Source organism: Bombus huntii, chromosome 11 (assembly GCF_024542735.1).
Source record: "Bombus huntii isolate Logan2020A chromosome 11, iyBomHunt1.1, whole genome shotgun sequence".
Taxonomy (NCBI): Eukaryota; Metazoa; Arthropoda; class Insecta; order Hymenoptera; family Apidae; genus Bombus; species Bombus huntii.
Genome location: NC_066248.1, coordinates 7,721,227 through 7,737,400, shown reverse-complemented (window position 1 = coordinate 7,737,400; position 16,174 = coordinate 7,721,227). Strand labels below are relative to the sequence as shown.

The 16,174-nt window shown below is 37.9% G+C and overlaps 1 protein-coding gene across 1 annotated transcript in view; it reads left to right on the top strand.

Moving 5' to 3' along the window:
- The first annotated feature begins 7,723 nt into the window (after positions 1-7,723).
- The window catches only part of LOC126870835 (alkaline phosphatase-like), a 235,543-nt gene continuing 227,092 nt past the window's right edge, over positions 7,724-16,174 (top strand). Inside the window, exon 1 of the mRNA XM_050628891.1 lies at positions 7,724-8,536. Coding sequence (XP_050484848.1) covers positions 8,446-8,536 — 91 coding nt within the window. The 5' untranslated portion in view covers positions 7,724-8,445. The remainder of the gene's footprint in view (positions 8,537-16,174) is intronic.

Sequence of the window (16,174 nt, the reverse complement as noted above, 5' to 3'; positions counted from 1 at the left end):
TAAAAGTACCGCCATCCGTTGTCCAGGATAATTAAATGTCTATTGGAAATTCGTCGGGGATGGCGGCCTTGTCTATCCGCCGACAGTTGATTGAATACCTCGGCGTGATCTCGTTCACTATCTTGAATTACAGGTCTGCTACCGGCAGATCCATTTTATCATCACAATGAACTACTTTCCAGTAGGTTGGCAGACTTATCGTCGCGTACTTAATTAATCAACCGGTATCACTGCCTACTATACCTATGCAGCGATGTTTTTACGACCAAGGTCTTGCGGAACGTGAATCTGCTTCTGACATTTTGTCATTTTGATTGGTTTAGGTATTTGCTTGCTGCCATGAATATTAGACGAAACTTTTGTCAGAGGATTTTCTGAATAGTTCTCAGACTCGCGTTTGGCTTATCTGCTTCTAATACCGTAGTTGGTGGTTTTTAGGATTTATCGTAGAATTTGACGGCTATTCATGATTTCACGATTTATGAATTCCAGTTGATAGCTCGACGATTCGAAAATAAGCCACTTTCGTAAAGCGAACGTAGGTTCGTTCAACAGAACGATGCAGGACCCTGAAACTTGGCAAAATTCACCCATCAAGATTGTTCCTTTCTAAGAACTTTTTTTCCGAAATATGCTATTCGTTTTGGATAGAATGCGTCTGTCGCAACGATATCTTTCAATGACGTATTTTCATGTTACTGTGGTAATAACTCTTTTCGTTTTCCCTTGTCATAGTCGATATATTATGTATCTTTATTCGCATAAGATATCTCGCATGAACTGGAGCTATTTCCACAGCTACTTAAGGGTATTGTTCCATGCAGTTTACACATATTGCAACTATGAATAGCGCAACTTCGCCAGCAAGGACGTAAAGCTGCTTTCCAGGGAAAATATTTATTGTTAAGCAACAGCAGACGTGCGACGTACGGTATCGAGAGGATTTGCTCGCTGTAGTCGCTTTTTGGATTACTTCAATGTAGAGAGAAATCAGAAGAAGCGTGTTTCTATTAATCGTTCGACATTTCAGTACTTCGTTTGTCTAGGTTTCTCGATGCTTCTCGGAAAAATCGTTGCGCTTTATAGCGCTACGACGAAACGATCAAATTTTTACAAAATTACGCGTACAATGGATCGATTCGCTTTATGATCGACGTGTCCGTCATACATTCTGGCGGGTAGCTGACAGGAAAATCGTAAAATGCCTAGGTAAGGGTTACACGTAAAGCCCGACCACCGTCGGCATTGATGAATTGTTAAAAGCCTCTCTGAATATTCGATGGCAGAATGGAGAATACATGTTTTGTTCTGGATGTGCAGCTGTACCTGTCGGAAACGTGCTATGACAGCTGATTCTGACTGGCTCTTGCCGCGATTTAAAATTACGGTTACCCAGTTGCAAGCTAACTTCAAAATCCAAGACTTTATACGTTTTCGTATTGATATACATATTTACGTTATACATAGTCGGTGGGAACCATATAGCGATGTTGTTAATTATAATGAAGCGCGCTAACATAGATTAGAAGTCGTAAACGTGTTGAAACATTTAAACATCAGGCAGCAAAATTCGTGTAAAAGATAGAAAATTACGTACATTTAGAATTTGCTCAAGCACTGTTTTATTCGATTATCAGAACCAACTCGAGTGTCAGCGGCGTCTATTTTTGTTGCACTTACATTTTAAAGTGCTGTTTCGGAACTCAAAGCATATAAATTTAAACACCTGACCGCTTTTATCGCCTCGTTGTATCTCTTTCACCGACTGTACGCGTTGGTCTGTTTTTGCCAAGTCCCAAGATATTTGCTTATCAGTGCAGAAAGTTTCGCTATTCATCGTGGCAAAAATTATATTACTTCGATAAGCAACGCTCGAACGCAATTCACCGATTTGCTCTGCTTTGGATTGAATTGGATCGTATCTATATAGAGTATCCAGTTTTATTAAGTATTAAGTTTTATCTTGATAGCGTTGCAGTCAGGGGGATCAACAATAATTTCGCTGTTCTTGATAGCTATATCCCAACTTGTTATAAACTCGTTCGTTCGTGTTTATTGTTTTAAAACGGGAATCAGTTACATAGCAATTTCTACTTCTCATTTATTTGTCTTCAACTTTACCGCTTCTTGAAATTACGAAGATCTAACGACTGCTTGAGAATTCAGTTCGTTACGATCGCTGGAAGATAACGAGCGTCTATGAACAGCGTCTATTCTGATCAACTTTTGGAAACAAAGTGTCGTCGCTTTTGTACGAACGTCTAATTCCGAAACTTTAATCAGCTGTTTCTTTAAAATCTATAAACTTCGTAATCTATAGAATCGATTTGAAGCGTACAGTTAATTTCCATGTTTGTTTCTTACATATATATACATATATATCAATACATATATATCAATAGGTCAGTCTGAAAAGTTTCCACTCGTCAAGGTCTGACACTGATTTGGCCATAAAATCTCGTGGAACAAAACGCGAAAATATTCAGTCTCTCCGCGGCTTTACATGGTTTCGTGCACGTAAAATGGTCTGGTGTGTCGAGGTGTACGATGATTTCTGGAACGAAAAAAAAAAAAAAAAAAAATGAAGAGAAGGGGGAGGCGGATCGATCTCTCGACGTTAAAAAAGAGGCGTAGCCGGAACAGAGACGAAATTGTTGAAAATTCCAATTTCATTTGAAGTACGCCGATGACCGTAAGGGAACAGTGGTCGCAAAATGATTGACTCTAGTCCTTTTCTTTTTCGAATTCACTCAATGTGATGCAGTAAAACGATGGACTCGAGCTTCATTGTTCAGCCGAGTTCTTGATGTCATATAAACTCCAACATGCATTCATAAGTTAATCTTCGTTCTTAATCTCGTATAAGCATATTCGTATTTATGGTATACGAACGCGAGTACATAATTCTGCGAGGAAATTTGCAAAATTCGCCGGTATCTTTGTACGGAATATTATTTCAAGATTTAAATGTTATTAACAACATAATCCTCATTTAGAAGATCAATCGATATATACAAATAACAATCAGGCGTATTTCAATGATTTAACTTGTGTTAAGTTATATTCGTTATTAACTATTTAAATGTATCAGGCTTGAAATCTGTCCTTCCGTTTCGTGCAATCCCATAGAATGAGATTTAAAGGGGATAGATCAGATGACTGTGAGACGGAGATCATCCAGTTCTTTCTATCCATTGACCAACGATCCTAAATTTTATTTAACAATTCTATTACATTCTAAGGTCTTGCATAGGGATGCCATCAACTAAATTAATTTATACTTTTTAATACTTTTCGATTATTATAAAGTATAACAACTATAGAGAGAAGCAAATCGTCTCCAACAGAATGAGAATAGATGGCCTAAATAGCCATCGTAATAGAGTTAAATCGACCTATTTTTTATGTAATCCTTTTTGTTCAGAAAAATGTCTGAAATATGCCGAGAAAGTTCGTCGGTTTTCTCTCGTTAAAACAGTACCATTGAAACATAGTATGTACGGGAATATTCGTGGATACGAGTACCTATAGGATAACTGTCGGGTCTTTTACTTTTTAACGTTCTACCAGAATTGCATACTAGCAGTGGATTCATCGGTTAGACAATTTTGACCTAGACCTTTTGAACGTAATAAAAGCTCGGTTATGTCGATATTGAAATTCGTGTAGACTCGTTTGCTTTTGTTTTTCAAGATTCACGTTAAACATTTATATCGCTTTTCTCTTTATCTCGATTATATGTCAAAATTTATTGTTTGATAAAATAACATACAAACATAAAGATAAAATCACGAAACACGCTATTAACTGTTTGTATTTACGGGTGAATAGTAACGAATGTAAAAGCAAAAACAGAAGAAAACAAGTGGAAAGAACAAGCGGGAGCGAAAAAATGTGTAGATGGTAGACCATTAAGTATGCATCCGAGCAAAAACAAATTTCCTCCGTAATGTTCCGTGCAGCATAAGAGGCGAAATTAATTTCTTGAGGTGGATCTAGTCTTTAGACAGGAATTTTTGTTGCAAGACACACGGAATAATAAATTTTACGAATGTGAGGTATAATTTGATAGCGGCTAATACCATAATGCATGTTAAATAGGTGAAACAAGTAACACGTTACAGATAAACGTTATACGTTCGAAATTGTAATTTATTATCAGTGAATTACGCGTATTATTAGGGAATCGGATACCTAAATCAAAGTTTGTTAATTTCAATTTATAATTAAATTCCACAAAATGTGATGTTATGAATATTTATGTGAAAGATACACCGAATTTCTGTTTTTGAACTTACACGAATAGGGAATTATTATGTTAAGAAGGAGTAAATCTTTGCAAAACTTTGATTATTGCGTTGGGTTATTTCGATCTTTCGAGTTTATATTCACGTTTAGAGGCAGACTGCGAAATGCTTCAGAGCGAATATCACCATGTCAAACTGCAGGAAGTGCCTACTGCTTTAACGCGACCAAATTGCATCCGGTGTGCGACACACGCCTCTTTCTTTTTCAATTTATAAATATCGCAGCACCGCTGCGTGCTCTGCCAAATATTTGGATCATAACCAACTGCAGTTCATTCACAAATATCAAAAGCTCCTATATCTAGGAAATATCGGAACTGTATAAATACAGATTACGACAAACATCTTCGGCTTAAATTCGACATCAACGAAATGAGAATATATTAAACCCATCAAAGATCTATTTAAAAGAATTCTAATTATACCTATTATTTTTATTACGCGAATATTTCAGACATATCGCTATCATATAGCACGAGAAACGTTAAATGTTTTATTCATATTGTAAAAATTCAATTTATACGTCCTGTCTTTTGTAACCATGCAATTTTTTCATCCTGAACACTGTTGCTCCCGAGCATATTAAATTCAGATCAGTTTCAGCGCGACGATGTTTCATATTCTGCCTGTAATATGTCTTCCTAAGTATTGGTACGGCATTTTTAACGCGTGGAAAAATCATTGTAAATTCATGGACTTTGTGAAACCCATGGAAATTAAATAGAACGAAAAAAGAAAAAGGGAAAAGAAGAAAGGAAAGAGAAAACAGTGATTCGAGCAAAAGTGACATGTTTACGCGCATAGGATTGTAATAGCGTTACTACATAACATAGAATTTCCCGGATAGCGTATCGTTGATATTTTATTGGATTAATTCTGTGCCGGGTCCATGCATCATAACGCCGGCTATCTGTATGTATCGTGCACTCTGTATCAGACTGTAATTTTGTCGCATAAATTTTATGTCAAATTTACGATACGCTGTCCACGGCGAGGAGAACTAAATCGTCTAATGACAAACTGCCTCCGTTATCGGCGCGACTTTGCTCAATTATTTGTTGGCGATGTTCACACGTGTATTATCGAAAGCTGCACAGATTTATTCTTACGCGATCGCCTTTATGTCGTATTTCATCGATACCACTTCGATTTTTCTGGTTCAATTAGTTTAATGTCGAATCTTCCAGTCTAGTTCGCAGTCGTGGAATACGAAATTAATTTTGAATAATAATTTATAAGAAACGATATCTGAAACTTAACGGGAATTCGGTTTTACTGTAAAATTTACTCGAAATCGATTGCAGTTATTTTGACAACGCGTAGCTGTACGTTAGCGAAAAATATACATTTGCAAAATGATAACGACAAAACGGTGGGCTTGTTTTCAATACCTTACAATTAGTTACAGGCTTTTGCACTAAACGGAAATGTTTTCGAAATGCTCGATTTTTTCACACTGCTACAGTTTTACACAAATGTTTGAAAATTAAACAGATCGTTAAAAAATTAATGACACGAATACCACGCGTGGTTTTATTTCTAAAGTTGGCCGTGGTGGCCCAGTTTCATCCATTTTAAACGAAAATAAATCATCGATATTGGTAAATTGGATAATTAAGCCCAGAGGTCAGCTGTAACTGCGATTGTTCCTTTTCGTTGCCAAATATGGCACAATGCACACGACGATGTAACGTAGAACGAAGAATTGAAAAAGATAAAACATCGAAATTCGTTTCGATGTTCGGGCCGACAGAATCGTAACTGTTATAAAACAGCTTGCAGTACAAGAGCGCAGCGAAACGGATAGGTTGTAAATTAAAGTGAATTAGTTAAAAAGAGCGTTAAATCGGCCAACACAGCCAGCTATGTTGTTACTTTATGGTTTTCGGCTTGTATCCATGATCACACGTTCGGTTCATTGCATCTGGCAATAACAGCTGCTGGAGCATAGCGATCACACGTAGTTTCACACTTCGGTTTAATACTGGTACAACAGGCTTATAACGAGAGCAGTCCGAGTTGTATTACGTTCGCATCTAGTACCTGCTTGTTTCAGGCTCGTTTTGATTTACGACACTCGTTGCTTTACGGATTTGTCGTTATCAGGCTATGAGAACGCAAAGAATCCCAGCTGTTGCTCACACCGTCAACGATCCTTCATCGAACTCTTTCATTTTCATGCCTTTTTCAATTTGGTTTCCTTACCACGATACATCCATCGTTATCGGCCGTCCTCAGCGTTTCGACTTATCATTTCATTGCCTCTGTTTAATCGACTACGCAAAGAACGAATGTCACGACCCACTTGTGCCTCGTCCCAGAATATATCATGAAACTCGATTTTGAATTGAGAAGAAGCGCGAGTCACATGCAACGATTCACCCTTGTTTCACCTGATTTTTCATAACTTTTGAGCAACGTGCGATATATTTTGATCAGGGCTAACGGATGGGACGAACCGTTGTGAAACAGTAATAAGTAAAATAAGAAGATAGCGCATGTATCTGGAGCAATAGGTGTGTAAGGGTGGGAGGTGGCGGTGCTATCAGTGTGCCACGGCGCAACCGGACAGGCGTTTCACGATGGGGGTGGCTGGATAGAGGCGCCTAACAGTAGCTGAGTCGCATGATCCCTTCACTCGGGTCCGCACGGCTACCGTCGTCTCTGCTCGGCTCTCCGATCGGATCTCCGTGTTTCGAAGAAGCGCTTGGCGAGTTTACCGAACCGTTCGTGCCACTGCGCTCGCATTCGGTTGCGCGAACTCTTCTCGTTTTCGCGCGTGCAACTATCTCCTCTTTCCTCGCTTGTCACTCGCTCGTCTCTTTGTTACATCGTTTACCGCGCTCCGTTCCGGTCGTTTTTATCCGCCACGCGGCGAAGACGATGACGTTCGCCAGCGATCTCACGGATTCGTGACGATCATCGCGTATCGTTTGCACAAGGCGACTATATCCTTGCACGCATGTACTTTTGTTCGTTCAGTATAATCGAACGAGGAACATAAAATTATTAACAAGTGTATGCAGTGTTTCTGTCGATATTCTGAAAAGAAAAGTGTATTGCTGTTGCGTCACATGTTGATCTTCGTGATCTTGCGACGAATCTTCGAACGAGCTGCTCCTCGTGTTAAGAGTATTCGATTAATTCGATTCTCTGGAATGAATGTATTGTGAAAGATCGGGGAGAAGAAAGAACATAGTGTATCGCAGTTTATTCACGGCTCTGGGTGGCTCGTCCGCCTTCGTTGGTTTTCCCGCGATTTTCGCAGCCACCATCAAGGATGCGAGTCTCGTACATTTTCGAGGAGCATAAGCTTCTAGTGAAACTTGGTAATCGTTAAAACAGGACCTCCAGGCTAAAGGATCGTTAAATTTTAGATGAATAAGGAATCTGATTGCTTCTAACGAAAGACCGCTGCCGAGTTACCACAGATGATGTATATCGGAAAGGAACTTGAGCGTGAACACGATGTCGTTTCTTTCGAATTGGTCATGATAAACCAACGAACAAAAAGTTAATTTTTCGCTAAACGGTAAACGAATCGTGAACTGATCGCGAGTGAATAGCATAGACGTTACCTACACGAACCAATATTTGATTTCGATGATTCAAGTGGTAATACGTTTGTTCAAGTCACATCTGTACCTGTTAACGCCGTAATTGAACATTTTCCGTAAAGAAGATTTTCGAGACGGGAATAATCATCGAATGGAAAATACAACGAATCGTAATAGCTAAAATAAAAAATACTTTTAAATATCGCGGCAAGCGTTCAAGATGTTCGATTCATTAGGACCGACTGGTTCACTGATTAGACGAAGCTGTAGTAGCGACTTAAAGCTAAAGAAGAGTATAAAATCCCTTTGCTGAGCGAAATTGGCTAATTAAAGCAGTTTATTTAGCATTCCACCGTGAGATCGGTTAATGTCGCCACGGTGGAGGGATCGAAGTAGCTACGGTTATCCGTCTGAGTGGTGTTTGCGTCGGGATATACGGCTACAGATCTGACGAACAGCTGGGAATCGATGAATCGTTTTTTCCCTGGCTAACGTTTCCTTGGCACAGGGATATTCGTTGAAAGGGGGAATGAAGGGCCATCCGGACAGCACGTAGGGACTGGCCCTTCTCGTTTTCGGAGATGTGGCGCTATCTACAGTACACTATCTTCGGGCTTACCGTCATCCTGCTGACGATTCATGAGATAGTCCTCGTGCGAGCTGGCGAACAAGGTAATGACAGTACATGCGTTTTATCTTTCGTTACAAGAACGGCTAATTTTTCGGAAAAGGAAAGGACAATTCTTAAAATATATTTTTGGAAATGTCAATATTCCTCTTGCATAGTTTTTAATGGTAACGATATGTAATAATTTAGCGTAATATTAGAGAATCAGAAATGTCACGCGATTACTTTCTTATTGATTTCTTTTGAACGAGAATATAACATTTTGAACTTTTCTATAGATCAGTAAAAATGGGATATTGAAGTTGCAAATTTTCATGAATCAAAAATTCATGTTTGGTCCGTTAAAACGTAATCAAAGTAATTTACTTAAGTATATTTGACGTAATTACTTTACTCGTAAGAACGAACAGCATATACGAGTAAGAAGAAATTAAGAAATAATTGTAAAAGAGAAAAGAAAAATAGATTGGCCGAAATTTAGCGAAGTGAAAACAGTCAGGCTACGAATACTTATTTTGCTTCATTGGTCAATAATTGAACGTGTACCGAGGGCTGTACGTTTGTTTTTTCGACCAAATGAGCAACGCCTATACGTCCGTATGCGCTTTCAATTACTTCCCATCAAATAATTCTATAGCGAACATTTCTGCTCTGAAAAATTTTTTTTATTGTCACTACGCGATTTTAATTCCATAACGTGCAAATCTGTCTGCGGAAAAATCGGCACTGCGATTGAAAGGTACGAAATTCGAATATTAATCTGTCCATTATAAAATTTATCGTAAAACAGTGAAATCAGGAAAGGAGTATGTATAGAGTCGAAATTTACGTTAAGGAAATTTTAGCGAACTACGTACAATCAGGACAGATGTATTTGATATAAAACGTAGAATTCGCTACAGAAACGATATATTTGGAGAAATTTCAAATAAACTTTGAATTCGCCGTAATTAATTAGCAATTAATAAGTTTGTAGCTAATAAAAATGCCTTAGGCATTGCAATTATCAAAAATAATGATTTATTTTCTTCTCTCTCTTCGTATAATCCTCGCGTTTTTAAATATTTCTTTCGCGTGTGTTTATTCAGATATTTTATAATAATACATCTTTCGAGAACTACGTCAACGGATGAGAATGTACTAATTAAAGCTTCCGCGTAACAATTTTATAAAAGTTGTCAAACGCCACCGAGAAAAGTAATTTGTACGCCTATATAAAATATATTTTTACGTGACCTGATTATGCGACGCGAAATGTATCACGAGTAAACTTTACCATTAGTCTTTTTAACTTCCTTTCCAATCGTGGATTATTTTAATTTGGTTCCCACCCACTTTAATTATTATTACTAATTCTGATGACATGAACTGTTAATCGATAAACTTGAATTAGTTCTTGTAATTGTTGTGAAACTTCCGTCGGTTGATCGAACGATTTCCAATATTTCACGGTCTGCGTTTCGCATGTATAGTTATCGCGAAGTGTGTAAGACATCGACGGTAATGCAATTTCCTTCTGTCAGGAATGCTATTTATCAGAAATTTCTTTTTCATACTATAAATACGCGCTACCAATCCTCCCTTCTTGACACAATAGATGAGTATTGTATCGTTGATTTATTTCTTTTGTGTTGCTAAGTGGAACAGTTTTTAACGAAACAATATTTTCCGTAGGTGATGCTTCTATATAAAATTAAATTCTTGATCGTTCGCCGTGTTTCCGTTTTTTCTCGCGTTGCTTTCTAGTTTAGATCTTCCAAACTTTCCATTAACAGAAACGAAGTTCTTTTAAGCATCGCAATTATCTCCAAGAATCGAGAAAGAATAAACCGAGAAATTTGATTAAGAATGTTCACTTCCCACCAGTTTTCCTCAGATCTTCGCTCTATGATTCTGCCTGGTCAGCGTTGCAATTTCACTAACAGAATTAGCTGTAAATCCCTTTAATATTTGTACTTGCTAGTTAGCAGTAGATAGGTATGTTTGGTTTTGATCAGCCACAATGCGTGAACGAGAGTATGCACAGTTTCGTATATGCGCATATATACCACATATTGACGCGTTTTAGTAGCGCAATGCAAATTGTAATGGCTTTACAGTTTCATAACAAAGTTACATATATGTACGATCTATTCAACTTTATGAATTATAAGTGTTCGCCTGGCGTGTGCAGCGAAGCTGAAATCAATGTTTCCTTTTATCAATTTCGCTAGAGATTTCCAATTCATTTCTGTGTTATTCACTCTCCTCGTATTCCGTTCCCTTTTTTCTTTCCTCGTTTTTCACTGAATAAGGAAGACGAGTAACGAAGCAAAATTTTATATCGAACGTTGAAACATCGGTTTTGTGTAAAACGCATTCGCATATATACCCTTTTCTTCGTAATTTTTTTTTATAGCCATTTTGTATTTCTAGCAGAAACCATTTGTTTGTTACATTTACTTGTTCAAGAGGATTCTACTATTATCGTAGCAAAGAAATTTATCTTTCGTACTGCCTTTTAAATTTTCGCCAGTTTCAAATAGGCACAAATGGGAAGTATCCATCGTGGAGGCGTTGAGAAACTTTTTTCAAGTTCTCTTTAGCTCTGTTAGAATTCGCCGGTGAGCATTCTCAACTCAATTTGTCGTAACGAATACCGTTCGTAACAATTCTTTTCGTGTAGTAGAGTTAAGCGAGCAGGATCGTGTTAAGCTGGTGAGTTTCACGAATCGATCAAATCTGCGATACGTTCGCCATCGTTTTGTTCGTTTATCGATACAATCGAGTCCTATTGTGAAGCTGTGACCGCAACATCACAGTCGGTTGCTAGAAGATATATGTATTAATCTGTCGTTTATTTTCATTGTTTTCCAGCAGAATGATCTTTGACGTTCATTATCGTTAATCTCTTATCTACTCCTGTTTGCGATTGTAACACGCGAGTCAATGTTGCAGATGCGATCGATGATCCTGAAAAACTCGTAAATTTAATACTCAGCAAGCCAACCACGTTTTATTTTCGTTCTGAAAGAACGAGTGTCGTTTTGGCCAAATAATATTTCCGAGACCAAAACTATGAGTCCAATGCGATGATTAGTATATTTGGGAATGGTCACACTAAATTGCCGAACTCGCATAAGATCTCGTAACTTGTATTTCAGATATATGTATAGAAAATAACGTAATGGTGGAAAGCTTTGCAAACAGAATACGAGTAAGTTTTACTCGTACGCATTGTAGAATAAAAATTGTATTTCACAAAAGAGTTTGTCCTACATATTCTGTGCAGTATCATTATATCGCATGTACCACGTGACAGTTTATGTTATTGGCCTTGTAATGGTGGAATAACCATATTTTTGGCAGATGTTTTTACACGTTGGTACATGGAAATTACAATGTTGCTTGTTTATGATTTTTCACGACTCGTAAATGTTTTGGTACTGTTGAAACAAATACGAATGAATAAGATTAGGAAGATTGGCCTTTTGAAATATTACAAACAGAAAATGGTAGAAAATGAGTTCACTGGAATATTTATTGGATCGTGTTGCTCTGTAAAGCTGCTGTCGATTTTGTTATTTAAAATGTTATTATTAAATGGATATCGATGAAAGGATCGATGTAAATTTTGATTTACTTTCGATTTCACCTATTCACGTGGATTCGCTAGTAAGGCTAATTTAATATTCATATCGAACTGGATTATTCAAATTAAACATTACGTGCACTCTATTAAACATAATTGTCGCGTTAAAATGTTAATCTCGATACATGTAACGCGTAAAGTGCATCGATAGCCATGGTGAGGCGAAAAAGGGAGAAAGTCATCGGCCAAGCTAAAATTTCACGATGGTTCATGGCTCTTGGACAATTAATTTCCCTCCATTACACGAGCCGTGCGGAAGATTAATAAACTTCATCTCGTCACGCTCGTAACGCGGTGTGCCAGCTTAGTTTACCTTGGAGTTTATCTACCAACGAGCATAAATGCTCGCAATTTGTTCACGCTTGTACCAGATAGTGAGGTAATAGAAACTTCATCGTGCATCTGACGCCGTTGCCATTGTTTGTGGCTTAAAACTAGCCCTCGTAGCTTTCCTCTAATCACTCGATTAGTTGTAATATCGTGGAGTAAACCAGTTAAACACAACGAATTCATCACGCTACTTACATGTATACAACGTGAAGCTGACTTTGCAAAAATTTCCCTCCGTCTTATCTGCGAAAATTAAGCCGAGTTCGAGTACGGTGGCGAGGAAGGGGCTGCATTACGTCAAATGAAAAAAGTTTTATTCCGGGAACTTTGGATAGGAAACTTTCTAAGGAACACATTTGATTATATGTCACGGTATCTCTTTTCCCTTCCTCTGTCACGCAGATATCTCGCTCGTAAGTTTGGAACTTCTCTTTTCCACCGTTTTGAGAACGAGTCTCGCGTGTCAGGAGCTTCTCTTTTCGTTCGATCGGATAAAAATCGACAAATATTTTTTCCACGACAGGCTAAAATCGGATCGTTCTACTCGCGAACGATGTTGGAGACTGTCCGACAAGATTGTCAGCAGTATCTGTACAGTTCCCGAGACTCACGTTCACGAGAACGTAATGTTCCAAGAGATCTCAAGCAGATAACGTGTATCCAATTGTTTGAAGTAACTGACGAGAATCCTGGGTACAGAGCCCGGGTATTAGACACTGGACACTTAACCATCGCGGAGAACGTATTTCCGCGTACTTTATCGCAATCGAAACAGATTGCAGGGTAATTGAATTGGATAACGATAAGATGAAAGTAATATTTTACAATAATTGGACAGAATAACATACAGTGTGTTATAGCAACGGAGAATAAAGCTGCGCTCTTGAGTTTTCCAGTTTCATTTTTAATTACTCACTATTTGTTTCTAGGATGGTTAATAGAGTAACGATGAAAGATATGTTTTATTCTTAACGTATTCTAAGCGATTCCAAATTGTTTCTATTTGCCAATTTCTAATATGAAATGATGTTAAGAGGGAAAGAAAATCTTTTGAAATTACGTCGTAATTTATCGGGTGTAAATAACTAAAAATTTAGTGGGTAGATGTTATTCATTTGGTTACATTTTTTTTTTAAATTACCTGAAAATACATTGGTACTAAATAGTTCGTCACGAAATTTGCATTCGGAACACGTTCGTTGTGGAAATAAAAGTACGGCCTCTACGCTTGTTCGTTATCTATCAAGTGTCTGTCTTTATTCCTTTAATTTGCCATCGTCCCCTCCGGGACGAATGTTCCGGTATTACATTCGATGCGAGAAAAGAAGGGGAGTAAAACATTCGTTTCGCAGGAATTGGATATCCCGTTTAACCAAATTTGTTCCAAAGAAATCAGTTTTAAAGCAATTTTATTTCATTCTTTCCACCGTCAGTCGATCCTTCCGTTTCAGTGTTGGTAGAAATCAAATTAATCTTTTATGGGTTAATCGATGGAAGGGAACAGTTTACGTGTACATTTTAAACAAATCGTAGCAATAGAAATTTTCTTATATTCAACTGCTTGCTAGTGTTATCTTCTATCTTGCATTTAACGTTCTTTTAAGTAAACGATTGATTAAGTAAATGAAACTGAAAATTTCCGTAAACAAATTCAGCATACTTTTGTGTGCAAATTTATGAAATCTTGTAGAAATGTAAGGCGAAAAAATCTGTTAGTCTGCAATCTGTACCGATGCTTCGGTATTTATACTCGTGACTTGTATATATTTGAAAAAATTGCGAGATAATTTTCTGCAGTCTTATTAAGCGTGTTTTCCAGAGATGGCCTACGAGAAAGTAGCTTATTAGCAAGGTTGGTAACTCGTTTAACTTTTTCTACGCAATGATATCGTCGAGACGACTTCGCCAGGACGTTCTTGAAACGCGAGCCTACAAATAATCCCATATAATCCAACCTTGTCGGCCGATTTTCTTCCAAGGGATTTTGTACTTCCTCTTTGCGCTAGAAGTTCCCGTATATCGATAACGCTTAACAAGCTGTGTCGTAAAAGCGACTTTGCGTCTCCTCTGCCTTTCATTTATCTTTATTCCATAGTAACATAGCAAACGGTGGCTCGTCGAACGAAATTCGTCGGATAACGAGGATTTATGCTGGTAATTTCCGTGGTCGACTCGTTAATTCAATTTCTACCGACAATAGTACAGCTCTATCCAAATTTTTTCCGGCTCCGTTTCAATAGGTACGGCTGGAGCACGAACGCGCGGTCGAATTTAATGGAGAAAGATAACCGCCGGTCTACTCATGACGTTACCATATTTTTTCTAGTAATTGTACATAATGAAGCGTGCGGGCTCGCGCAACTATACTCGTGCGTCAGAGATAAGGGGTGGATCTGGTGGATTCGCTCCATCTTGCTAGATCCTTGGGTGATTAGAGGGCTACACACGACTGTATGAAATCTGGATCGTACATCGTTCGTAGTACGTAATCTGGCCGTAATCTCCTCGTAATCTACGGCAATTTCGAGAAGGCGGCCTGCTACTTGTACTTAACACACGTCCGTGGCATAAGAATCGTTAATTACGGTAGCAGATGAGAATCGGTTTATAATTATGAGCTTTCAGTACGAGGCGTTTAATGGTTAGCAGCGTGGTACAATTAGAAGCTTCGGTACAATCTATCGCATCCGTGATTACAATCTGACCGTTGTACCAGCGATAATGAATATACGTGTACGAGTGGTACGTTTATGGTTTGCGGCTATGTGGCTTTTAACGCTTGCGTTAGGGCCAGATCGCAAGGCATTAAGTTTTCCAATTATATGGAGTTTTGGTTTGTCAAAATTTTCGATTTATTTCCCAGTTGGTCTGATAACTTTTGTAATTTCTGGTTCTAAATCGTGACAGTAGGTGGTGGAGTAGTTGCGAGTGAAATTTTTAAGGTGCTAACTATCCTAGCTTTATCGAATAGAAGGTAATTCAAGTTTGCAACAATGGTCATATTCTGTGAATGAACATGCACGTTTCAATCCAATTTCTCATATATGATAAGGTATAACAGAATGTACGAAGATTTCCTCTGTTGCAGGTTACGTATTTCTGGTGATACAAGTTTTATGAGAAATACATATGATACTTTTACGCCATTGAAATGTATATTCACATTTTATCGGAGAAACTGTTGATATAAATCCTTCGCGATGGGTTTGATAGCGCATGATTTTATGTATTCTTCATACTTGAGCATTCAAATGTATTTTACTCGGAACGATTATCAATTTCCCGAAATAATACTTAGAAGTTGGCAATAATATAGATGTTTTCTCGAAAATCGAAGAACTTCGATAAACGCGATGTTAGTGCATTAAGAAAATCTATCCTGTATTTTTCTCGTTATTTTTACGATGCAACGAAGTTCTTCCTTTAAGAGTATAAATAGCACGATTTACATGTCGCATCGTAGCTCGAATATGCCAGGCAAATTTCCTCTATTTTACTTCTTTTCCATCTTAACTTCTTATTCCGCTCCCGTACCTAGTCACACATTCGCTTTGAACGTATTCAATTTTGAGTTATACGCATTTATCGATAATTATTTTGCCTTTGATGCTCGATAACGTTAAAGATTCATCCCGATGTATAAGCCGTTCCTTTTGGTTTCCGTTTAATCTCCATTAGCAATAATGATCGCAGCTAGTCCATTACAGTAGAGTGGATGCAA